This window comes from Carcharhinus amblyrhynchos, chromosome 1 (genome assembly GCF_965287045.1).
Source record: "Carcharhinus amblyrhynchos chromosome 1, sCarAmb.v2.hapA, whole genome shotgun sequence".
In the NCBI taxonomy this organism is placed as follows: Eukaryota; Metazoa; Chordata; class Chondrichthyes; order Carcharhiniformes; family Carcharhinidae; genus Carcharhinus; species Carcharhinus amblyrhynchos.
In genome coordinates this window covers 136,448,270-136,473,095 of record NC_137324.1, presented here as the reverse complement: position 1 = coordinate 136,473,095, position 24,826 = coordinate 136,448,270, and the positions used below count along the sequence as shown (strand labels likewise).

At 39.9% G+C, this 24,826-nt stretch overlaps 1 protein-coding gene across 6 annotated transcripts in view; it reads right to left on the bottom strand.

Moving 5' to 3' along the window:
• slc10a7 (solute carrier family 10 member 7) overlaps positions 1-24,826 on the bottom strand; it is a 363,006-nt gene that overhangs the window by 321,228 nt on the left and 16,952 nt on the right. For 5 of the 6 annotated variants that reach the window (XM_080193167.1, XM_080193159.1, XM_080193182.1 and 2 more), the window contains 2 exons: positions 16,777-16,913; positions 12,166-12,241 (listed from right to left, as the gene is read on the bottom strand). In XM_080193167.1, the coding sequence (XP_080049293.1) occupies positions 12,166-12,241; positions 16,777-16,913 (213 nt within the window). Of the gene's footprint in view, positions 1-10,016; positions 10,474-12,165; positions 12,242-16,776; positions 16,914-24,826 lie in introns of those variants that run through there. The other variant, XM_080193194.1, reaches the window with a different exon arrangement.

Genomic DNA, 24,826 nt, shown 5'->3' with positions numbered 1-24,826 from the left:
TCTCTAATCTACATGATGTCAATCCAATTATTCTTTCATGAAAGATGGACAATGCCAGCATTTGTTACCCACCTTAATTGACCTTGAAATGAGTGGCTTGCTAGGCCATCTGAGGGGGCAGTTAGGAGTCAAACACGTTTTTGTGCATCTAGAGCCACATGTAGGTCAGACCATATAAGGACAGCTATTTCCTTCCCTAAAGGACATCAGTGACCCAGATGGGTTTTTAAGAATAATAATTTCATGGTCACCATTACTGACACTAGCTTTCAATTTCAGATTTTGTAAAATTAAATTTAATTTCCACCAGTTGCCATGTGGGATTCAAAAACGTGTCCCCAAAGCATTCACATAAGCTTCTATTAGATTACTAGATTCCAGTGACATTACCAGTATGCCACATTTGCTCCGCATGGTATGGTCACGATCTAGAGATTATGCTCTTTGAAATCCTGCATCTTAATCTGGACTGTAAACTCCCCATCATTCCTATTTCTATCATTAGTTCCTACATTGATTACAATGACTGAACTCTCCCCTTCTCGTTTCCGATTTGTCCTCAGCCACAAGGAAACGCCTTACTCTGAAACACTGGGCAGGCAACACAATTTCACAAGCACAGAACTCCTCATTGCAACTGCAGCTAACCACATCTGTCCCTGACTATACTATCTTTATCACTAACACATTCCTTTTCACCCCTCTCATTTCAATGACTTCCTGCACCATGATACTATGGGCAGTTTACCCATTCACACTGCAATCATTGCTCTCAACTAATAGGTACAAGTACCTCATGCGCTTTAGTCAAAGTCAAGAGGTAAAGTTCCATCACTACAAGTTAGTTGACCACACTTTACTGTCAAAACTTCTTGACCACTGACCAACTCTAATGTTCTACTTAGCTTAACCAGTGTGATTACGTCCCAGAATATGTTTACTTACTTCTCCACCCTAATGCCCCACAATGTCTTTGGCTCAGACTCCAGATTAGCAACTATGAGCTCAAGCTGTAGATAGTTAATGCAGATATGGTTGTCTGAGACTGCAATGCACTCCACAAACTTCCACATGTCACACCCGCAACACGTCACCTTTATTGCCATGTGTGGCTAAGCTTACTTATTTATTTCAATACTGAACTAAGGTAATAACTAACAAACTAACATAATAGGTAGTTAGGTAACAAAGTTAAAGTCTCCTAGTTTGGAGGTGGAAGAAAACAGTAACCAGCTACCGAAGGTAAGACAGTAGAATAAAAAGCAACATCTTCTTCTCCCTTAGCACAGAATTCCCATTTGCACCAAATTCCTGCTTGAGCACCCAATTCATGAAGCTTTCTGTGCATCCCCCTCATGTGCATGGAGCTCCTAGGCTTTATAAAGACTGACGCCAGCTATTCAGCAACCTCCACTTCCCTCACTTTCCCCAGTCAATAGCCAAACCTTTCCTGACACTCTCCCTTGTCCTAGCCCTTAACTCTCACATTTTTCTAATTTTTCTCCCATCTCCCTTTTCTGAGTTAATCTTGTTCAAGACCCACATTCTGCTTCTTCGACCTTATTCCCATTGAAATTCTGACCACCCAATTTCTCTTCCCAGTCCATGTTAACAGACATTGCTAATAAGGATTGGAATCTCCCCACTGGCCTATTCTTGACCCCATCCTATTTCTGAGCTTCATGCGGCACCTGATGATATTAAGTAAATTTTAGGAAGGCTAAAACAATTATCTTTAATCCCTGCTACAAACTCTATTCCAGAGCCATCAATCCCATTTCTGGAATTCCATTGGAAATGACTGATCTTATTAGCAATAGACAGTATGGTTTTGTACACAGGAGGTCACGTCTCACTAATTTGATGTGACGACAAAAATGATTGACGGGGGAAAGGGATGTGGATGTTGCCTACGTGGACTTTAGTAAAACACTCAACAAAGTCCTTCATGGCAGGCTGATGCAAAAGGTTAAGTTATATAGGATCAAGGGTGAACTAACTAGATGGATTCAGAACTGGCTTAGCAATAGAATAGGCCTGGCAACACCAGGTTTTAGTCCAACCGATTTATTTGCAAATAAATCAGTTGGACTAAAACCTGGTGTTGTCAGACTTTTTACAGTGTTTACCCCAGTCCAACGCGGCACATCCACATCTTGGCAATAGAAGACAGAGGGTAGTGGTGGAAGGGTGTTTTTCCTGAATGGAGGTCTGTAACTAGCGGTGTTCTGTATGGATCAGTGCTGGGACCTCTGTTGTTTGTAATATATAAATGACTTGGAAGAAAACATAGCTGGTCTGATTAGCAAGTTTGCAGATGATACTAAGATTGCTGGAGTTGCAGACAGTGATGAAGACTGTCAGAGAATACAGCAGGATATAGATAGGTTGGAAAATTGGGCAGAGAAATGGCAGATGGAATTTAATCCGGACTAGTGCAAGGTGATGCCTTTTGGTAGATCCAATTTAGATGGGAACTATAAAATAAATGGCAAAACGATCAGCAGCATAGACACACACAGATTTGGGAGTATAGGTCACAGATCCTTAAAAATGGCAGCAAAGATGGGAAATGCACTGAAGAAAGCATATGGCATGCTTGCCTTCATCGGATGGGGCATCAAGTATAAAAGTTGGCAAATTATGTTACTGTTATATAAAACATTGGTTAGGGCACATTTGGGATACTGTGTCCATTTCTGGTTGCCACACTACCAGAAGGGTGTGGAGGTTTTGGAGGGAATACAGAAAATGTTTACGAGGATGTAAACATTTATGGACGGTATTAGCTATAGGATCATTGAATCCTATACATTCGGCCCATTGAGTCTGAACCAACCACAGTCAGACCCAGGCACCGTCCCCATAACTCCATTTACACTAGCTAGTCCCCCGGACATTAAGGGGCAATTTAGCATAGCCAGTCCACCTAAACCGCACATCTTTGGACTGTGGGAGGAAACCCACGCAGATATTGGGAGAATGTGCAAATTCCACACAGACAGTGACTCGAGCTGGGTATCAAACCTGAGCCCCTGGCAGCAGTGTGCTTTCTTTTTTCCACAATCTCTATGAGGAGAGATTGAATAAACAGGGATTGTTCTCCCTGGAAAGACAGAGGTGGAGGGGCAACTGATAGAAGTTTATAACATTATGAGGGACTTAGATAAGGTGAACCGATGGAAGCTTTCTCTCAGGGCAGAAATGACAATTATAAGGGGGCACAAGTTTAAGGTAAGGGGAGAAAGGTTCAGTAGAGACGTGCAGGTGATTTTTTTTTCCCCCACACAGAAGGTGGTGGGGACCTGGAACACTGCCAAGTGAGGTGCAGACCTGGAATGCACTGCCAAGTGAGGTGTTTGAGGCAGATACATTAGCAACATTTAAGATGTATCTGGATAGATACATGAACAGGCAGAGAATAGAGGGATGTAGGCAGTTGATCTAGCTAGGACAAGGTGAATGGTGCAGGCTTTTTGGGCCAAGGGTGCTGTACTATTCTTTGTTTAGTCTTGTTCTCTCCCTCATTCGTATCTGACCCAAGATGAACTTCCAACCACATATCTGCTCCAGCATCAAAAATGCCTCCTTACCACCAGCTACTTCCATCCTTACCTCAGCCCTTCTGCTGCCCTCATCCATGCCTTTGTCATCTCTAGACTTGGCTATTCCAAAGATCTTCTGGCCAACCTCCCAATTTTCACTCTATGAACTTGAGTTCGTTCAAAACTCTATTGCTTGTAACCTAATTCGTATCCAGATCAACTCACTCATCCCCTCGATGCTCATTGGCCTCCATTGGGACTCAGCCTCAACTTAAAGTAATCATCCTTGGTTTCAAATCTCTTCATGGTTTCACCTTTCCTGATAACCTTCTGCAACCCTACAATATCTCTGGGCACTTCCAATTCTGCCCCGATGCATCTTCAATAGCTGGCCCTTCAGGTGCTTTAGATTCTAGCCTGAAGAGTTCACAACTAAATTTCATTGTCTCTCTACCTCAGTTTCCTCTTATAAAACACTCTATAAAACCTTCATCTCTTACCAAGTTTTTCGTCACCTATCCTACCATCTCAAGTTACAAGTTATCAAATATTATGTGGTAATGTTCCTGTGATAATGTACCTTGGGATAGTCTGTTACATTTAAGGCATTGCATAAATGTAGAACATTGATTAAAAAAGCCTGTTCTGATTCCCTCTTCCCCATTTTTATCCAAGTTTACACTTGAACAGAATCAGCCAATAGGGTAACAAATAAATAATTGAACCAGTTACCCGAGACTGTCTGTTTATCCATAAAGATATTCAGGCCTCAATCACCAAATGGCCCTTTCTGAACACTTTCCTGATATCCTTTTCCACCAAGTCCACAACCCTCTCCAACCACTTATCAAAATAAAATTTGACTCAATCTTCCAATTTTGATCCATTCTCTAAAATTATATCCTTACCTCTCTCCAAGATCATTGAATGAATCATTGCCTTCAGTCTTTTTCTCTCAAAATTTATTTAAATTTCTTCACTTCAGTCTCTTCCCTGCAATAAGCATGTCACAGATGTGCCAAAGTGCTCAGTGAGTGAATGCTGGAGCAAGGATAGCAAATGCAAGGAGTGTAACAAAATTGGTTGCATTGCAAAAGCTTGCTACCTAGACCAATTTTCCTTAAGAAGTATATTCAAAAGAAGAACCTGGGGAACTTCAAGAACAAGTTACATTCTACAAAAATTTATAATGTGATGAACAGACTGTCCAGAAACATGACGAGCTCAACAGAACATCTTATCCATACCGAATGTAGGTCAGCTAGGCAGTCAATATCTTTTCCCAATCGTAGGGGAATCTAAAACTAGAGGGCATAGGTTTAAGGTGAGAGGGGAGAGATACAAAAGTGTCCAGAGGTGCAACTTTTTCCACAAAGAGGGTGGTGAGTGTCTGCAACAAGCTGCCAGAGGTAGTAGAAGCAGCGGGTACAATTTTGTCTTTTAAAAAGCATTTAGATAGTTACGTGGGTACGATGGGTATAGAGGGAAATGGGACAAATACGAGCAATTGCGATTAGTTTAGGGGTTTTAAAAAAGTGGCATGGACAAGTTGGGCCGAAGGACCTATTTCCATGCTGTAAACCTCTGACTCTATGAATGAATCTCAGATTTTTTTTTTTAAGAACTGTACAATACCTACAAAGCAGAAGACCAGTCAGCCCCCCTCGAGTCTACATTGACTCTCCAAAAGAGCATCTTACCCAGATCCACTCCCCTGCCCTATCTACCCATTTACCCTGGCCAATTCACTTAACTTGCACATCTTTGGAACGTGGGACGAAACCAGAGTGCCAAGAAGGCACAGGGAGAACATGCAAACTCCACACAATCACCCAAGGCTGAAATCAAACCCAGGTCCCTGATGCTGTGAGGCAACAGGGCTAACCACTGTGTCACTCTGGTCTATGTAACTAGAGAAAAGAGATCTTTTCCAGACACCAGTCCTGTATTTGGCAGCACGATGGCATAGTGGTTAGCACTGCTGCCTCACAGCACCAGAGACCCAGGTTCAATTCCTGGCTTGGATTACTGTTTGTGCAGAATTTGCACATTCTCCCCATGTATGCATGAGTTTTTTCTGGGGACTCCGCTTTCCTCCCACAGTCCGAAAGACATGCTGGTTAGGTACATTGGCCATGCTAAATTCTCCCTCATTGTATCCGAACAGGTGCCGTTGTGTGATTAGGAGATGATCACAGTAACTTCACTGCAGCGTTAGTGTTACTTGTGACACAAATAAATAAACTTTTAAGTAACTGCGTCATGTTGTTGATAGTAAAGGCCGACAAAAAGCATCAAAAAAGATGGACGTTATCTTAGAAGCACCAAGTCTGATAAATGTGACACAATTGAGGTCCTTTCTAGGATTAATAAATTATGGCAAATTTGTTTCTTAGTAAATTATATAATAGCTTCAATAATGTACTGTGTGCAAAACAGTCATGGGACTGGACAACAGAATGTGAGAAAGCATACAAGGATATCAAAGCTGCATTGCAAAAGTTTTAAGTATTGATTCGTTTAAATCTGAAGCTATCATAACTGCTGCCTTGCGACGCCTCACATTCTGGAATACAGGCAGTAGTTTCACATATTATGTCTTCTGGAGAAGAATAACCAACAGTTTTTGCTTTGCATATTCCACTAGTGCTGAATCTAACTAAGCTCAGCCAGAAACAGAAGTATTGAGTATAATCTTTGGTGTACAAAGATTTCAACTTTATTTATATGGTTGTCATTTTTGGACTATATAAAGGCATAGTATTGTTAGCTGCTAACAACTGCAAAGTTGAGCACTGATCTTATCTGCATATTCCTATAATATAAAGTATTGTCAATCCGAGTGCTATGCTAATACATGATCACATTTACCATTACTATTGAGTAAATACCATCAACTAGTTTTGCTAATATTCGATATTTTTCACAAGTAGATATATGCCAGAGACAGCTTCTCAGATTCAGAGACATACCAGAAATGATCCTGTGATTGGGAAAGTGATGGATTACGATATTGAAAGAAACAATAATGGGAATGGACTGTTTGCATCCTGATTTAAAATCGTGTGTATCAAGTGGGTGTCTATTGTGGGGAGTCCGAGTGACTATTGTTCTTAGGTTGTGTGGAAGAGTTCTTGAACAAGTATACGAAAGACTCCCTGGTGTAATCCGGATGAAGGAATAAGCACATTTGTTTCTGGTGGCCAGGTCTGGATGCTCAGATTGAAGAAAAAGTGGGACAGTGTCAATCCTGCGCACAAATATGAAATTCTCCTTTACACACTTGGGAGTGACCTAAAATGCCATGAAAATTATTACATGTTGATATTTTGCTGATCCATTTGAGGCTTAGTCATTGTGATGTACAGTCAAAGTGGTCGGAAGTTATGAGGCCTATTACATCTGAACAAGTCATTGAAAAACTTGATAAAATCTTTGCAAGATTTGAAAAACAGGAATAGACTGTTAGCAATAATGGTTCACATTTCACTTCATAAGGAGGATTATCTCAAAGTATATGGCATTCAGCATTTAAAATCAGCACGTTATCATCCAATGGTTTCACTGAAAAATTCATAAAATCCCTGAAGCATTAATTAAAAGCTTTGACTGAGCAAGGTTCATTATCAAATCACACAAAAAGCTTTTTGGCGCCTTATGGAACAAAGAACAGTACAGCACAAGAACAGGCTCTTCGGCTCAACAAGTCTGTGTCGACACAGACATCTCTCTAATCTCTCTATGTGGTCTATATCCCTCTATTCCCTGCCTATTCACGTATCTATCCAGATACCTCTTGAATGATGTTACAGAATCTGCTTCCACCACTTCCTCCGGCAGTGTATTCCAGGCATTCACCGCACAGTGTGAAAAACCTGCCCCTCTCATCTCTTATAAACTTCTCCCTTTCAGTTTCAATCTACCACTCCGAGTAATTGACCATATGACCCTGGGAAAAAAAGGACTGACTATCCACTCTATCCAAGCCTGTCATAATCTTGTAAACTTCTTTCAGGTTCCACCTCATCCTCCAACGCTCCAATGAAAACGATACAAGTTTGTTCAACCTTTCTTCACAGTTCATATCATCCAAACCAGGCAACACCCTAGTAAATCTCTTCTGAGCCCTTTCCAACGCATCAACATCCTTCTGGTAGCATGGTAAGCAGAATTGTACACATATTCCAAATGCAGCCCAACATAAGTCTTATACAGTTGCAACATGATTTTTCCAATTCCTATACTCAACATCCCAACTGATAACGGCCAGCATGCCATATGCCTTCTTGACTACCTTGCCCAGCTGAGTTGCTACCTTCAGTGAACTATGGACCTACACGCCTAGATCCCTCTGTATGCTAATATTTCTAAGGGCTTAACCATTAATTGTATACTTTCCTTCTGCAGTACACCTCCCAAAGTGCATCACCTCACTTTGTCTGGGTTAAATTCCATTTGTCATCTTTCGACCCAGGTCTCTAGCCAATTTATATCCTGCTAAATTCCTCTGATAATCCTCTTCATTATCCGTTACTCCCCCAGTTTTTGTATCATCTGCAAATTTACTAATCAGAGTATCTACATTTTCCTCCATATACATTACAAATAATAAAGGTCCCAGCACTGATCCTTCTGGAACACTACTTGTCACAGACCTCCAGTTAGAAAAGTACCCTTCCACTGCTACTCTCTGCTTTCTATGCCAAGCCAGTTTTGTATCCATCTTACCAGCTCACCTTGGATCCCACATGACTTAGCTTCAATATCAGCCTGCCATGAGGAACCTTATTGAAGGCTTTACTAAAGATCATGTATACAACATCCACTGCCCAGCCCTGGTCAATTTTTCATATCAAAGAACTCAATCAAGTTTGAGAGACACGGCCTTCCCTTCACAAAACTGTACTGCCTATTGCTAACGTCTATTCTCTTCCAGATGTGAGTACATCCGGTCCCTAAGAATCTTCTCCAATAATTTCCCCACCACAGATATAAGGCTCACAGGTCTGTAATTTCCCATATTGTCTCTTCTGCCCTTCTTAAACAGACGAACAATGTTAGCTATTCACCAATCCTCTGCTACATCACTTGTGGCTAAAGAGGATACAAAGATTTTGGCCAAGGCCTCAGCAATTTCGTCTTTTGCCTCTGTCAGTACCCTGGAATAGACACTACTCAAATGACTACCCAAAGGTCACCTGCATAACTACTCAAAGTCGAAGACTATATTTGATTTGTTATTATCTGCAGAAATTTCAGAGATAATACAGCACCAACAACAACCTAAAGCTGCTAGATGAGAGGCAAGGGCAAAACAACAGACGTTTCAACAAGGAGGTTGAATCTTAGTGGGTAATTATGCCACAAATGAGAAATGAGTACCAGTCAGTTTTAGCAAAAGCAGGTCCAATTTCTTACACAGTTCAAACCAAAAATTAACTAGTTTGCCAATGCCAGGCTGACCAATTGTAGTCATCTCAAAACAATTTCTCAGAATCATCTTCAAAAGTACCAACTTCTTTAGCCCGTAGTGCGAGGAATACTACTACAGAAGACTTTGTTGAATCAGAGTTGCCTGATGACTGTCTTTCTACTGTTGCGCTGAGAGAAAATGATGCTTCTTTTTTTGGAACAAATTCTGTGCCTACTGAAGTTCCAAATCATACTTCTGAGGTTAAGGAAAGCCAAATTCCAGAAAATTGTATTCAATCTGCTGATCAACTTCATTAACTGTGTATAATGATTAATGGTGCATAGCGCCGTGTCTAGAGTATTATTGATCCTACGTATAACAAGATAGCAATTTCTTGTCATGATCACAGATGTAAAGAGGGAGGGCTGTTGATATATAAAGGGTTGTATGACTGCTTCAAAAGCTGATCATATGATTTGGTGATGTCATTAGATTGTTTTACAGGCTCCAGCTTTTAGTTTCGTTTTGTATTCTATGCAGTGCAGAGAATATCTCCCAGAATATATCTGTTGTTGTGACCACAAAACTGCATTTTTTTCTTTTTGTTAAAACACACAACCCTTAACATAGTTAAGACATTACAATTGTTTGCTCAGGAAATGGGATAGTTCGATATAGATGATAAGATTAAAAATGAGGGAACTGAATTTAAAATAAAAAAAGAGGTGAAATATTAAATAAACCAATCAAACCGAAACATGATAAGTGCCCTACTCTGGACAGATTACATCTGGACATCTTAAAGAACCCAGGGAAGAACTAGCAGAAGTGTTAATACACATTTTTAGTAATTCATTTGAGAAAAGTATAGTGCCAGACGCCAGAGAATCGCTACCATTATACCTAACCTTAAGCCTAAGATGTCCATGGCACTATAAACCAGTCAACTTAACAGCAGTAGTAGGAAAAATAGTAGAATCCATTTTAAGAGAGTGAAGAAAACCTAGGAAATACAATAATGAATAGTCAGCATAGATTCCAAAACCCAAAGTCTTGCTTTATCAACCTTGATTTTTTGAAGAATAACAAAGGGGAGATAGTCAGCACTGCAACAAATTAACAAATATTAACAAAATTGTAGAATTGGCAAATTAATTTACAGCATAGATAAATCTAAGGCATTACATTTTAGCAAGAAAAATAAGAAGGTTACACATCACTTGGAAAATAGTTAAAAGGTTGAAGAAAAAGAGATCCAGGAGTACAAATAGGTTTACATGGAGGAGATCAGAAATGTGAGGGTATATATAGCAGAAGGAAGATGAACAAGTTACATCTTTTTTCTCTTGAACAATGTTGCTTTGGGCTGCAGTAGAGTGCATAAGGTGGAGTTTGGTGACGGAGGGAATTTGATGAAGTACACTTTTCCTTTTCTACCTTTCTTCAGTAAGGAAAGCAGTGGTCATGGTAAGTAGGACCTGGTAAATACTTCTGCTCTCCTTAATATACCCTGAACTAGAAAAAGTAGAAGCAAATGGAGTAATTTAAGGATGAAATAAAATATATAATTGAATAAAATAATTAATAAGAATGCATTTAGGATGGCAGAACAGGAGATGTGCCACAGCTGCAGCATGTGAGCATTCCTGGATACCAATTTGATCCAAGGCAAACAAATCTGCAGTAAGTGTTTAAAGTTCAAGCAGCTTTTGCTCAAAGTTTACGAGCTGGAAAATGAACTATAGACACTGCAACGCATCAGACAGGAAGAAAGTTTCCTGGATTTTTTGTACTGGGAGGTAGTCACACCTCCTAGGGTCTTCAGGTGGTCAGTAGTCCAGAACAAATATCTGACTGCAAGTGAGGCAGGTACAGCACTCAAAGGGTCGGTTTTGTTGTCTGCCTGGTATCAGGGCTCAGGGCAGCAGCCTGGTTTAGAGGGGAACTTGCAGTGAGGGGAGAGGACCCAGTCACCATGGTCTATGAACATATCAACGACATAGGCATGAGGGGTGAGACAGTTTTGCAGTCAGTGTGAAGACCTAGGCACCAGATTAAGTAGTACAACCTGAAAGGTCTAGATTATTCCCTGAGCCCTGTGTAAATTTGCATAGGACAAATCAGATTACGGAGTTGAACATTGGTTCAAAGACTGGTGTGACAGAAACGGATTCCGGTTCATGAGGCACTGGCACCAGTACTGGGAAAACAGGACCAGTACCATTAGTATGGTCTACAACCAGACCATACTGGGGCCAGTATTCTTGCTATCCGCATAACTTGGGAAGTAGAGGTTTTGAGGCATGGGATCAAATTTGGGAAGATGTGGTAAATCAAAAGCTGAGGCAAGACAAAAGAGAAAAAGGTATAAAAAAATGAAAACAAATTTTGACAAGAAGGGATAGAAAGTATAAATCTAACAGTAAATCAACAGATGCGATCAGAGGTGATAAAAAGTGAAAAGGATAAAACTAGGAGCTCCGATTTGAATACACATTACATTCAAAGCAAAACAGATGAACAGAGAGTGCCTTGTATTATCCAATGCCTTCAGCAATTTCTTGATATCACATGGAGTGAATTAAATTGACAAGACTGGCTGTGACGCTGGGGACATCCAGGGACACCGCTTCCTCACAAAATTCTAGACTTTTAACCATTGAATGCCACCCTTTCCCCTTTGATCTAATGATAAATATCGATTTCTATCCAGACCCCACCCCAATAACTCTAAATAAAGCTTAATAAAGTTCATTGGAGATTTGCTCCCATGTCTGGGAAAGTGCTTCAAATAATATCTTTACATGTTGATTTCTAGGCATAATACATGTAAAAGCTTTTATAACAACAATTTGTAGTAATAAAGTATATTAAACAATAAAAAAACTCAACAAAAAAATAAAATTTGGCACTAAGCCATAAAAGAAAAGATTAAAGCAATGACCAAAGCTTGGTCAAAGATGTAGGGTTAAAGATATGGTTTATAGGGGAGAGAGCGGTAAAGGGGTAACAGGTTGAAGGAGGGAATTCAAGATCTTAAGGCCTTGATAGCTGAAGGCATGGCAATCAATGGTAGAGCCAATTTCAAAATTAATCCTATATCATGAATTTATTCTTAGATAACTTATTTACTTTCAATTTATTAATGTAGTTACCTTTAATAATCTTGACTCTAATATATGATGGCCAAAATATAAATATACTCACCTCATTTCCACCAACTGCTTTGGTTAAGATTACGGCAGATGACACAGGAGGAGGCATACAGCCAACAGTCTGCAAACTAAAACATAAGCCCAAAACAAAACCTTAGAACTGTGCTATTTTCCGTATGTATTCAACCACAAACATGTACCTATTTCTTTACTGTTCATGCCAGTCCAGTAGCTGCGTTGCATAAACTTAACTCCTTAAAGTTCGAGTACTATTTCATACCCATTCTGCAAACATTTAACTACAATGTTCTTTAGTAACTCTAAGCATATTTTAGATACCTAATAACTTTTGTATCTCAGAAAAGCTCAATACTTTAAACTGATAGAAAATAAAATGTCATTCTCATATTACAAATTTATAACACATTACAGTATTTACTGAATACCTCATGATAAAACTTTGAGCAGGAATTTCAAATTCAAAGCCTCCGAGCAAATTTTAGAACAATCAGCATAAGTAAAAGGGTATCAAGCAAGTTTTAAAAATGTATCAAAAGACTAACAATGAGCTATCCAGTGGGATATGGTGACTTGTGCCCCTATTATGCTTTGCTCGGCTCAAGACTTTTACTTATGTACTGTTCATAAGTGTTTGAAATTGAGTAAAATACTTATTTCTTACATCTGTATCAACAGCAGATCTCAAAGGTACTAATTTAAAAGCATACCAAAGCCATCATCATCAATACAAATTCACTTTGGTATCTGATACTTCTAGTGGATGTCAACATTAAGACTGGACATAATCCTCTCATCCTTCTAATGAATAGGTAAATAGCAGTTCAATCTTTCTTCAAATTGTAATATGTAATACAACTTTTCAATATGTAACTAATAAAAGGACAAATTAAGAAAAGCACTGGAAACAATCAGCAGCATTTGTGGAAACAGAATTAACATTTCAGAAATCTGATTTTTTCACAACATCGATTAATGATTTGGAAGAAGGAACAGAAGACACTATTGCTAAGTTAGCACATGATACAGATATGTAGAAGCACAGTAGTATTAAGCAAGCAGGGAGCTACAGAAGGACAGTCTAGGAGAGTGGGCAAAGAAGTGGCAGATGGAATACAATGTAGAAAAGTGTTGAGTTATTCAATTTATAAGGAGAAATGGAGGCATAGGCTATTTTCTAAACGGGGAAATAGCTTAGGGAATCAGAAACACAAAAGGGAATTGGGAGTCCTTGTTCAAGAATCTCTTAAGGTTAACATTCAGGTTCAGTCAGCAGATAGGAAGTCAAATGCAATGTTAGCATTCATGTCAAGAAGGCTAAAATACTAGAGTAGGGATGTACTTCTGAGGATATATGAGGCTCTAGTCAGACCCCATTTAAAGTATTATGATCAATTTTTGGGCCTGGTATCTAAGGAAGGATGTGCTGGCCTTGGAAAGGGTCCAGAGGAGGTTCACAAGAATGGTCCCTGGAATGAAGAGCTTGCCGTGTGAGGAACAGTTGAGGACTCTGGGTCTGTACTCAGAGTTTCAAGAATGAGGGACGATCTTATTGAAACTTACAGGATAGTGGATAGCATGGGTGTGGAAAGGAAGTTTCCACTAGTAGGAAAAACTAGAACCAGAGAGCATAACCTCAGACTAAAGGGATGATCTTTTAAAACAGAGGTGAGGAGGAATTTCTTCAGCCAGAGAGTAGTGAAACTGTGGAACTCTTTGCTGAAGAAGGCTCTGGAGGCCAGGTCATTGAGTGTCTTTAAGACAGAAATAGATAGGTTTTTGATTAACAAGGGGATCAGGGGTAATGGGGAAAAGACAGGAGAATGGGGATGTGAAAAATATCAGCCATGATTGAATAGCGGAGCAAACTCGACGGACCGAGTGGCCTAATTCTGCTTCTATGTCTTATGGTCTTATTTCAGCATCCAGTATTTTGCTTCTATATTAGGAGAAATTGTAGCTTTCAAATGTCTCATCAAAGTATAAAGTTCAATTCATTTTTAAATGTTGTGCCTTAAGATCATGTAGTCAAACAAAATTACAATAAAAAAGTTTGTACCCAAAACAATCAATCTTTCTCTCAGATACCTGCCACTTAACTGTGCATTTCCAGCACTTTTCTTTTAATCAGAACTATAAAAATGCTGATGTTTTACGTGACTACAGAAGGTATGGAAAAACTTGGGGAAGGTTGTACTGGGCGATCAATAGGAGGTAGCCAATATATTTGAACTTCTACATAAAAGATAGATTTGCAGTTGGAAGCACTGTTCCATTAATCAAGAAAACTACTTATGTGGTGGATCCTTGGTACGAGCTTTTTGAGCTTACTCAAAATGTTGTGTTGCAGCACAGCAGCTTTGATGTTCATGGCATCAACATGCTACATTCCTGCTACTATAGCTCCAGCCATAATCTTTTAAAGTATTAGCAACTACCTCATCTCTTTAATGTTGAGCACAATGGACTCTTCCCTGAAGTAAGACATTTTCATTGATGAGGCCAAAAGCAGTTTTTCCCCCCGGAGGCAACTATAACAACAGACTGTCACTGGATGCAGATTATATTTATAGAACATTGAAGTCCAAACAACAACTGGAGTTAAGCTTTCTTAAGGGCAAATTTTCTAGCAGCTTCTTCAGACTTCTTCACCACTTGTTTATTCTGGCACACAAGCTACAGGGTAGAATGTTTGGAAACATCAAAGAATAAAGTTTAGTCAACAGTACAACAGATGACCTTTCCTATTTGTTACCTTTCTTAGCGCCAAGAACAATGCTCATCTGTCCACTCATTAACAATTTGCCCTATGTACCTGAGTAATTAATATTTGAATTTCAGGTGGGAAACCAGCCTTACTTTTGTAAAGAAATAACATCTTAATTGAGGTCAGGCAATTAAAAAAAAATCAAGTTCAGAAATAATGTGTTGTTATTACAAAAAAGTTGAGCCTTACGTTTGTTACTTCAGACATCTCCAATCTTCAAACATAATCTTAAGACCTACTGCATAGGCTAGAATTTTATGTTCTTCCATTGGTGGGGTTTTAGGCAGGGGGGCGGGGAGTAAAACTAAAGCAAAGAGGTTCCCTCTGTGTTCCTGCCCCTCCCGACCATACAGCAATTTTATGCTGCGGCGGGCAAGCCTCAGACAGGAAGCTGGCACTTACCTGCCCTAGGAACTTTTGAACTTACCTGGGCCTCTGGTGCCCGGACTTAGGTTCTGAAATCTTTGTGCATATCTTCTTCTGTCCACTATTGTTGCAGGGACCAGAGAGTTGCTGGTTAACCGGATTGGCTGGCAAGTCTCCAAGTTGGGCCTTCATCCTGACTAACAGGCAGAAGTCAGACCTGCAGCCACTTACCACTCATTTGAGTGTGAAACGGCTACAGGATAGTTGAATTCAGTGGCAATGTGTTCCCTGTCAACTTTTCAGGAGGCGGGAAGAGAGACCCCACCATCTGAAAAATTCACGGCATTTATCTTATTTTCATTGCATACATGTACGTCAGTGTTGCAAGGGATGAGGCTGGTATTTCTCTATCATTCCAGAGGTAAGGTTTGCATAGCAGCCCAGAAGTACAAACCTCCCCTGGGAAATTGTCCTGTACTGGGAACCAACTGGAAAGATGATTTAAATCGCAAACTTAGGATGGTCTTGACCTGCGCATCATCAATAGTTAAAGGAATAAAACCCTCTTCTAATTTCGAATAGCTGTTGCAGACTCAGATCAATCCCCCATAGGACTCTACCCACACACTCAAAATCCCAAGTGACTCCCCCCACCTACAGCTTTCCTTAACTCCTTGTCCCTCTCTGACCCCAGCTCTCGTGTACACCCACCCCCTCCCAACTACCCACCAATGGGACTGCACTAGCCCAAAGAGTCTTTACCCGCCCCCATCCCAACAAATGCACCACCAAACATTCCCCCAGCTTCCAAGGTTATATCCAAACCAATCTGATTTCCCTCACACCTAACTTCTCCCTGGCATGTCACAGACCTTGAAATTTGATTGCACCTTTAAACTCACTTGGTTTACGGCAGTTAACGCTGTAAAAATGCTGCTGTAACCTTCTTGCATCTGGCTGAGCTGCATTCAGCACTAGGCCCCAGACGCTGCACTGCCTGAATCTCACCCAGCCGCAGTCAGAAGGTCAGTTCTAAGGGCTAAAGGGATCAGGGATATTGGGGGGAGTGGAAATCACGATATTGAATTTGATGATTGGCCATGATCAAAATTAATGGCACTGCAGGCTCAAAGGGCTGAATGGCCTATTCCTCCTTTTAGTTTCTATGTTTCTACGAGATACGATCATAGTTCATTTAAAGTAAATAACTTGGAGCAGAGTGGCAATCTGACTCGTACTGTCACTCTGAGGAAGTTCAGGGCCAATATCCAACATTGTAAAAATTCACGCCCATTTCTCATGTTTTATCAAATAAACTCTGCGCTTGTTTTGGGCATAGAGTCATGCAGAAAATGTTGAATGAACCTTCACTGCAGATCATCAGTCACGTATATAAAATTTTTTAAAAGCAGCAATTTTTACATTACTATTAGAACAAATATTGCTGACGTTCCAAGCAACTTAGAAACTAAAACATATCAAACAGAATTGAGGGGGAGAAAAAAAACTTACCCTTTTAAAAGCCATGGGTTTATAGATGTCAGAGCTAATAACTTAAGAAAAAACCAAACAGCCATCGGGAAAAATCCAAGGGTAAAGATCTGTACAAACATGTGAAGTTTTACATGCATCAAAGCACTAGTCAGCTCCTGAAACATAAGAGGGAAAAAGGATTCAATTTTCAAAGACAAATTTAAACAAAAGGATGCAATAAAACTAAGATCGGGCATTTTATTGTTTACATTTTTTCCAAATAACAAGTTAAATGCTACAGGAAACTTTATCATGACCTTTTAGGTCTGTTCTGCCTAGAATATCCATCTTCTCAAACCCACCTTTTCTATCAAAATTGTTTTAGATTTGATTCCCATCAAATCTAAAACAACAAAATAAAAGCAAAAGTATATAAATGCTGGAATCTGAAACAAAACAGATAATGCTGGAAAAACTCAGGACTGGGAGCATCTATGGAGAGAGAAAATAGAGTTAACATTTTGGACATTTTCTGTTCAGACGCTGCCAGACCTGCTGAGTTTTTCCAAAATTTTGTTTTTGTATAAAACAACAAACTGAGAAACATTGCTTTGTTCATCTTTTAGCAGCATGACAATAGATTTATTCACATTTCTAATCACTTCATATCCAGAAAAATGTCATAGCATAAACAATAAATCAACCTTGGCTTAGTGGTAGCATTCATCTCTTGAATAAGGCTGCTTTGGGTTTAAGGCATGTCAGAAACTTCCAAGTATGGTTTTAGTTATTCGTTCATGAGGTGTGGGCATTGTTGGTGACACTGATGTTGATTGTCCAACCATAATTGCCCTTGAGAAAGTGGTAGTGAGCTTCCTTATTGAATTAAATAGTGAATTAAATGGTGTAAATAGACCCACAACACTGTACAGGGAGGACATTCTAGTATTTTGACTTTGTAAATTCATTGTTTCACTTTCACAAGTCAGGATGATGTGCCACTTGGGTTGGATGGGGGGAAACTTGCAAGTTGTAGTGTTCCAACGCACCTGCTGCCGTTGTCACAAGTAGACTTATATTAACAATGCAGTGAAGCTACTGTAAAAATCCCCTAGTCGCCACACTCCGGCACCTGTTCAGGTACACAGAGGGAATATAGCATAACCAATACACCTAATCAGGTGGCAGAGGTCACAGGTTTGGAAGGTGCTTTTGAAAGAGTCTGGGCACTTACTGCTGCTCATCTTGGTGATGGTACACACTACTGCCACTCAGAGTTGGTGGTAGCAGGAGTGAATGTTTAATGGATGGCATTCAGATCAAGCAAACCTCTTGGCATGGATAACATTGATTTTCTTGAGTATTGCTGGAGTTACATGAATCCATGGAAGTAGGAAGAATTCCCAGACTCTGACCTGCTCTTGCTGTTCCAGTTAAGGCTCTGATTAATGGAAATCCCCAAGATCATGTCGATTCAGCAATGATAATGCCTTTTGAATGGCATGGGGAATGGTCAGATTCTCTCTTGTTGGAGATGGTCATTACCTTACACTTGTATGGCACGAATGTTACTTATTACTCATTAGCCCAAGCCTAAATGTTGTCCAGGCCTTGCTACAGATGGGCACAGCCAGATTCTTTATCTGAGCAATTACATGGTGCAATCATTAACACATATCCCTACATCTGACCTTATGATGAGGAAGGGCAATGATGAAGCTGTTTAACATGTTTTAGCCTAGAACAAAAGCTAGCTAATGGGGCTGCTCCACCAATGTGCTAACTTGCAAATGAGAAGTTAAAAGGAGGCCCAATTTCCAATGAACATAAAAGAGCCAATGGCAGTTTGAGGAGGAAAAGGCAATTCTTTTTTAGTACCCTGGCTAATATTTATCCATCAACCAATATTACTCAAATAGTTTTGGATCTCACTGTTCTTTGTTGGACTTTGCTGTGCACAGATTTGTTGCTGAAATTGCCTGTAATAGAACCATAATTACACTTCAAAAGTACTTAATTGTTTTGGAGGGCTGTGGCTATCCTCAGGATGTCAAAAGCATTGTATAAATACAAGTTCTTTCTTTCATCATACCTTAAAAGGGGGAAGAAAAGTAAGGGGCTATATCACAGTGAAAACATGAACAAGAGTGATATGATGTATACTGATCTGCTGCAAATTAGTATCAGCTTTTTCTAATTTTAGCCTGAATAACACATATAGTGCTTTATGAATATAACAATTAAAAAGAACCAGTCTTTTTCATAGCACCTTATCACAATGTAAAAAACACCGCCAAGTGCTAAACATAGTACATATTCTGCTGACTGAAGTCACTATTAAGTGGCCAAACATGAATGCTATCGTGCACACAGCAAGCTTCTGTCACAGTAATGAAATGCAAGGAGGCTCTAGCAGGATCTTGCAGAAGGCTAGGCTGCAGCATTTTTTGTGGGGTCGAGTTTACCTGTTTGAATCTCTACAATGCAGGAGGAGACTATTTGGCCCATCAAGTCTCCACCAACTCTCCAAATGAGCATTTTACTCAGGCTCATCCTGCCCCTCACCCTATCTCTGAAACCCTGTGCGTTTATCATGGCTAAGCCACCTAAAATTTTTGGACTGTGGGAGAAAACTTGAGCACCTGGAGGAAACCTACACAGACATGGGGAAAATATGCAAACTCCATACAGACAATCATCCAAGAAATGAACCTGGGTACCTGGCACTATCAAACAGCAGTGCTAACCACTGTGTCACCATGCCCTGTTGGGCATGGTCATCCTTCCCAACAGATGCCAACCAGCTTTTAACTGCTGGAAAAGCCATTCAGTCCCAGATTAAATGCAATCAGAGAAATACATGCAACTATATTGTCATTATTTACACAATTCATTTTTTTGTGAAATAAATTAATTGAATATTTTTTATTCATTCGTGAGACATGGGCTATGCTGGATGGCCAGCATTTATTGCCCATCCATAGTTGCCTTTGAGAAGGTGGTTATGAGCTGCCTTCTTGAATCGCTGCAGTTCACATGCTGAGGGTTGACCCACAATGTCGTTAGGGAAGGAATTCTAGGATTTTGACCCAACAACTGCAAAGGAATGGCAATATACTTCCAAGTCAGGTTGGTGGGCGTCTTAGAGAGTAACTTGCAGGTGGTGGTGTTCCCATTTATCTGCTGCCCTTGTTCTTCTAGATGCAAGTGCTCATGGATTTGGAAGGTGCTGTCTAAGGATCTTTGGTGAATTGCTGCAGTGCATCTTATAGATAGTACACACTGCTGCTACTGAGCGTCGGTGTTGGAGGGATTGAATGTATGTAGATATGGTGCCAATCAGGCGGGCTGCTTTGTCCTGGATGGTGTCAAACTTTTTGAGTGTTGTCGGAGCTGTACCCATCCAGGCAAGTGGGTAGTATTCCATCACATTCCTGACTTGTGCCTTGTTGATGACTGCCAGGCTTTGGGAAGTCAGGTAGCGAGTTACTCACTGCACTATTCCTAGCCTCTGACCTGCTCCTGCAGCCACTGTGTTCATGTGGCAGGTCCAAAATTTAAAGTTTAAAATTCCATCTCATGGTACAATCCATTGCTTTCAAAAGTTTAAGTGCGATCTAATGGGAATCGAAGCTAAATTTAGTAGCTAAATATAAGACATATTCATTTTCCCAGGCAAATTACGAAAAGCTTACCCAAGACTTGAGGCAAGGATAGACAATCTCAAAAGAGATTAGGGATTCATCCATAAGACACATCTAAGATACGAGAGTCAAATTAATTTATGATAGGAAGTTATAAACTACTTAAAAACTATTTGTTTATTCAAATTCTTGGCTGCTCATGTTGTCAGTCCTATAATGCATTATATCATCTCAAAGATTGCAGTTACTGAAAATAATCGAATTGAGTTCGATAGTGAGCCTCTCGCTAAACTATTTTCTCCAGTCCGAAACCGTCCTACAATAATGATCGTAATTCAAAGTAAACTGCTAGTTGAGTGTGCTTGGGAGATTTTGATCAAAATGCCAAGCACTTAGGTATTAAAAGGTGCCATATAATCCAAGCTTTTTTTTTCTTGTGGGGGGGAGTCAGGATTAGAATATTGAATTTGATGATTAGCACAGCAAGCTCAAAGGGCTGAATGGCTTATTTCTGCTTCTATTATTTGTTTCTAATTTCCTAGCCCAGTTAAATAATTTAAGTTCTTAAAACAAAGTATAATTCAATATTCTGAGGGGAAAATGCTGTGGAGAAGCAAGGTATTTGAAGAATATCTTACAACAATGACGTGCAAGTTTAACGTTGTTTAATTCCAAAATTACAGTATGACTTTCATTTTCACACATTTGTATCCAGTCATGTGAGGGAATTTCAAGCGCTGGGAAAAAAAAATTGAATAATTTGATTGACCAGTTTAGTGGTGCTTGGTTCAATTCACTTTTTTGGGTCCTGTATTTCTCATGTTTCCTACATTATCTGTTGACTGATTTTTGATCAACTGAAATATCCCATATATATAATCCGCAGCTGGGATTCTCCAATGCTGCTGCAGCGAATGGAGTTCTGGCCAAGTGCCAAATTCTGCATTCTCCCTGGCAGTGGACTGGATACAGACGAGATTGGAGAATCCAGCCTGCGTCCATCTTTTAAAACAAATACTGGAATATTCATCCCAAATGTGTAATAAAATGCAAAGATATTCTCAAAATGAAGAATTTATCTTTGTTTCATCTTGGAGGTGCCCATAGTTCAGTTGTAGGCTATAAAGAGTTAAAAATAAACTGCTAGTTACAATCAGAACATTATTCCAAGCCTAATTCAATATCAATGTTGCAAAATTTCACTGATTAACCTATAGAATAGAATCTATAGGACCAAATAGAATCTATAATTAAGGAGGCTATAACAGGATACTTAGGAAATCTTAATGCAATCAGGCAGAGTCAACATTGTTTTCTGAAAGGGAATAGAGTATGTAATTAATGGATTACAATTCATTAAGCAACAAACAACTTGGAAAAAGTGGAACCTGTAGTTCTTCCCAAAAGACATTTGGTAAGGTGCCAATTCAAAGGTTCCCACACAAAGTAAGAGTTCATGGTGTTAGGGTGACATATTAGCATGGGTAGAGGATTGATTTGTTAACAGGAAGCAAAGATAGGGATAAATGGTAATTTGAGAGTTGGCAAGATGTGACTAGTGGAGTGCCACATAAATCAGTGCTGTGGCCTCAACTACTTACGATCTATATCAATTGCTAAACAACAGTTGCTAAATTTGCTGACGTCAAAAATGTAAGTAGGAGAGTAAGTTGTGAAGGGGACATGTGGGCCAGAACTTTACCAGCCTGCCCGCCACAGGAATCGTGGGAGCATGGGAAGGTCCCTTGACCTCAGGTGGGATTTTACAGTTTTGGGATAAGCGAGGCTGTAAATCCCACCCAAGGAGTTTGCAAAAGGATAAGATAAGTTAAGTGAGTGGACAAACTTAGCAAATGGGGTACAATATGGGAAAATGTGAACTTGTCCACTTTGGTACTAGGAATAGAAAAGCAACATATTATTTAAAAGAGACACTGCAGATCTGAATTGTAGCCATTGACCAGAAACTGAACTGGACTAGACATATAAACACTCTGCCTACAAGACTAAGTCAGGGGCTAGGAATCCTACAGTAAGTAACTCACCTCCTGATTCCCCAAAGCCAGCCCACAATCTACAAGCCACAAATGAGGAGTGCGATGGAACATTCTCTCCTTACTTGAATAACTGCAGTTCCACTAACACGGAGCTCAATAACAACCATGACAAAGCAGCCTGCTTAACGGGCAACCCATCCACAAAAATTCATTCCCTCCACCACTGACACACAGTAGCTGCAGTGTCCACCATCTACAAGTTTCATTGAAGGAATTCATCATGGCTCCTTAGACAGCACCTTCCAAATCCATAAATACTACCATCTAGAAAGAGAAAGGCACCAGATATATGGGAACACAACCATCTGGAAGTGTCCCCTGAAGCCAATCACTATCATGACACTTGGAAATATATCGCTATTCCTTCACTGTCACTGGGTCAGAATCCTGGAACTCTCTCCCTAACAGCACTGTGGTTGCACCTACACCACATAGCCTGCAGCAGTTCACTAGGACAGTGCACCATCACTTTCTCAAGGAAAATTAGGGATGGACAATAAATGCTGGCCCAGCCAGCAAAGCCAACATCACTTGGATGAAGAAAGAAATCTGAGGGTGCCTCAGTTCATGAATGACAAGTATGCAGGAATGATTAGGAAGGCAAATGGAAGAATGTTGGCTTTTATTGCAAAAATAATGGAAGATAAAATTAAGCACTTTTTCCTACTGTTCTATAGCTGGTGAAACCACATCTGAAATACCGTGCACAGTTTTGGTCTCCATACTAAAAGAAGGATATCATTACTTTAGAATCAGTTAACAGAAGAGTCACTCAACTAATTCCTGGGATGAAAATGTTGTCTTATGACAAAAGTTGGACTGGAATGGGCCTGTATCCACTGGAGTTTCAAAGAATGAGAAGTGATCTTATCAAAACATACGAAGTCCTGAGGAGGTGGTGAAAGAATATTTCCCCTTGTGGGAGAGTCTAAAACTCAGACACATTTTAAAAATTAGGAGTCTAGCATCTAAGACAGCGGTGAAAACTTTTTCTCTTAGAGGGTCATTAGTCTGTGGAATTCACTTCCCAGAGAGAAGTAGAGGCAAGATCATTAAATATAAAAGATAGTTAGGTAAGCAGAATTAGATAGATTCTTGATTGTCAAAGGGAATAGGAGAAAAGAAAGTTGAGGCCACAAGCAGATTTTATCAAATGGTGAAGCAGGTTCAAAGGGCCGAACAGCCTACTCCTGCTCCTGATGCATTATGTTCATAGAACTTGGGCGAAAACCAAAGATACTTTTTTTTAGTGATGTATATTTAGAAAATATATAATTTTTGAATGTGATCCAGTTATTCAAATGCACAAACTAACATATTAAATAAAAATAGAAAATGCTGGAAATACTCAGTGAATCAGGTAGCATCTATGCCAAGAGAAAGAGGCAACCCTTCTTCAGAACTGATGTCAGAACTTTTCTTATGAGAGGTCACTTGAAACGTTAAGTCTGTTTCTCTGTCTTCAGATGCTCCCTGGCCTGCTGACTACTTCCAATATTTTCTGTTTCTATTTTCATTTTCTAGCATCTACTGTATTTTACTTTTATATGGAAAATCTCTAACTGCTTCCATAGATATTTAAAAATTAACTGATCAAATCTAAGTTGGCTTTAAATTTCTAAAAAGTCAAAATATTAAATAAAAGAAACAGCACAAGTATAAAAGCAATCCACAAAGGATAGGAATCAGCAGGGGCTAAATAAATAGCTCTCCAAAAAAAACAGGGGTCCACCAGCAAAGGACCAATATTTTGAGTGTCTAGCCTGTACCGCTTGAAATAAATGCGCCCTTACCGAGGAGATCAATTCCGACTGGTGCTGGGAGCTGTGGTTAGAGAGAATATGACCCTGGGAAAGGTGAGCACAACAGGAAAGAAGGTGGGTGCAAACATTTTCAAATAATCCAATAGTAAGGTTGGCGGAAAGGGGGAAAACACAATATCCTATATCCACCGTGACAGTGGTTAGCACCACTGCCTCATGTCCAGGGACACAGATTCAACTCCCAGCTTGGGTCACTGCCTGTGTGGAGTTTGTACATTTTCCCCATGTCTGCATGGGTTTCCCCCGGGTACTCCAGTTTCCTCCCACAGTCCAAAGATGTGCAGATTAGGTTGACTGGCCATTGCTAAATTGCCCCTTAGTGTCCCGGGATGCATAGGTTAAATGGGTAAATATTTGGAGTTACAGGAATAGGGCCTGGACGGGATTGTTGTCGGTACAGACTCAATGGGCCGAGTGGCCTCCTTCTGCACAATAGGGATTCTTTGATCCACGGGGAGGTGGGAGTGGAGGCCTTTCAGACTCAGAGAAAAAAAGCAGTGGGAGCAAACGGGACAATGTTAGCAGTTGAGCTGTAAGGATGTACATGTACTGCTGCAACAAGTGT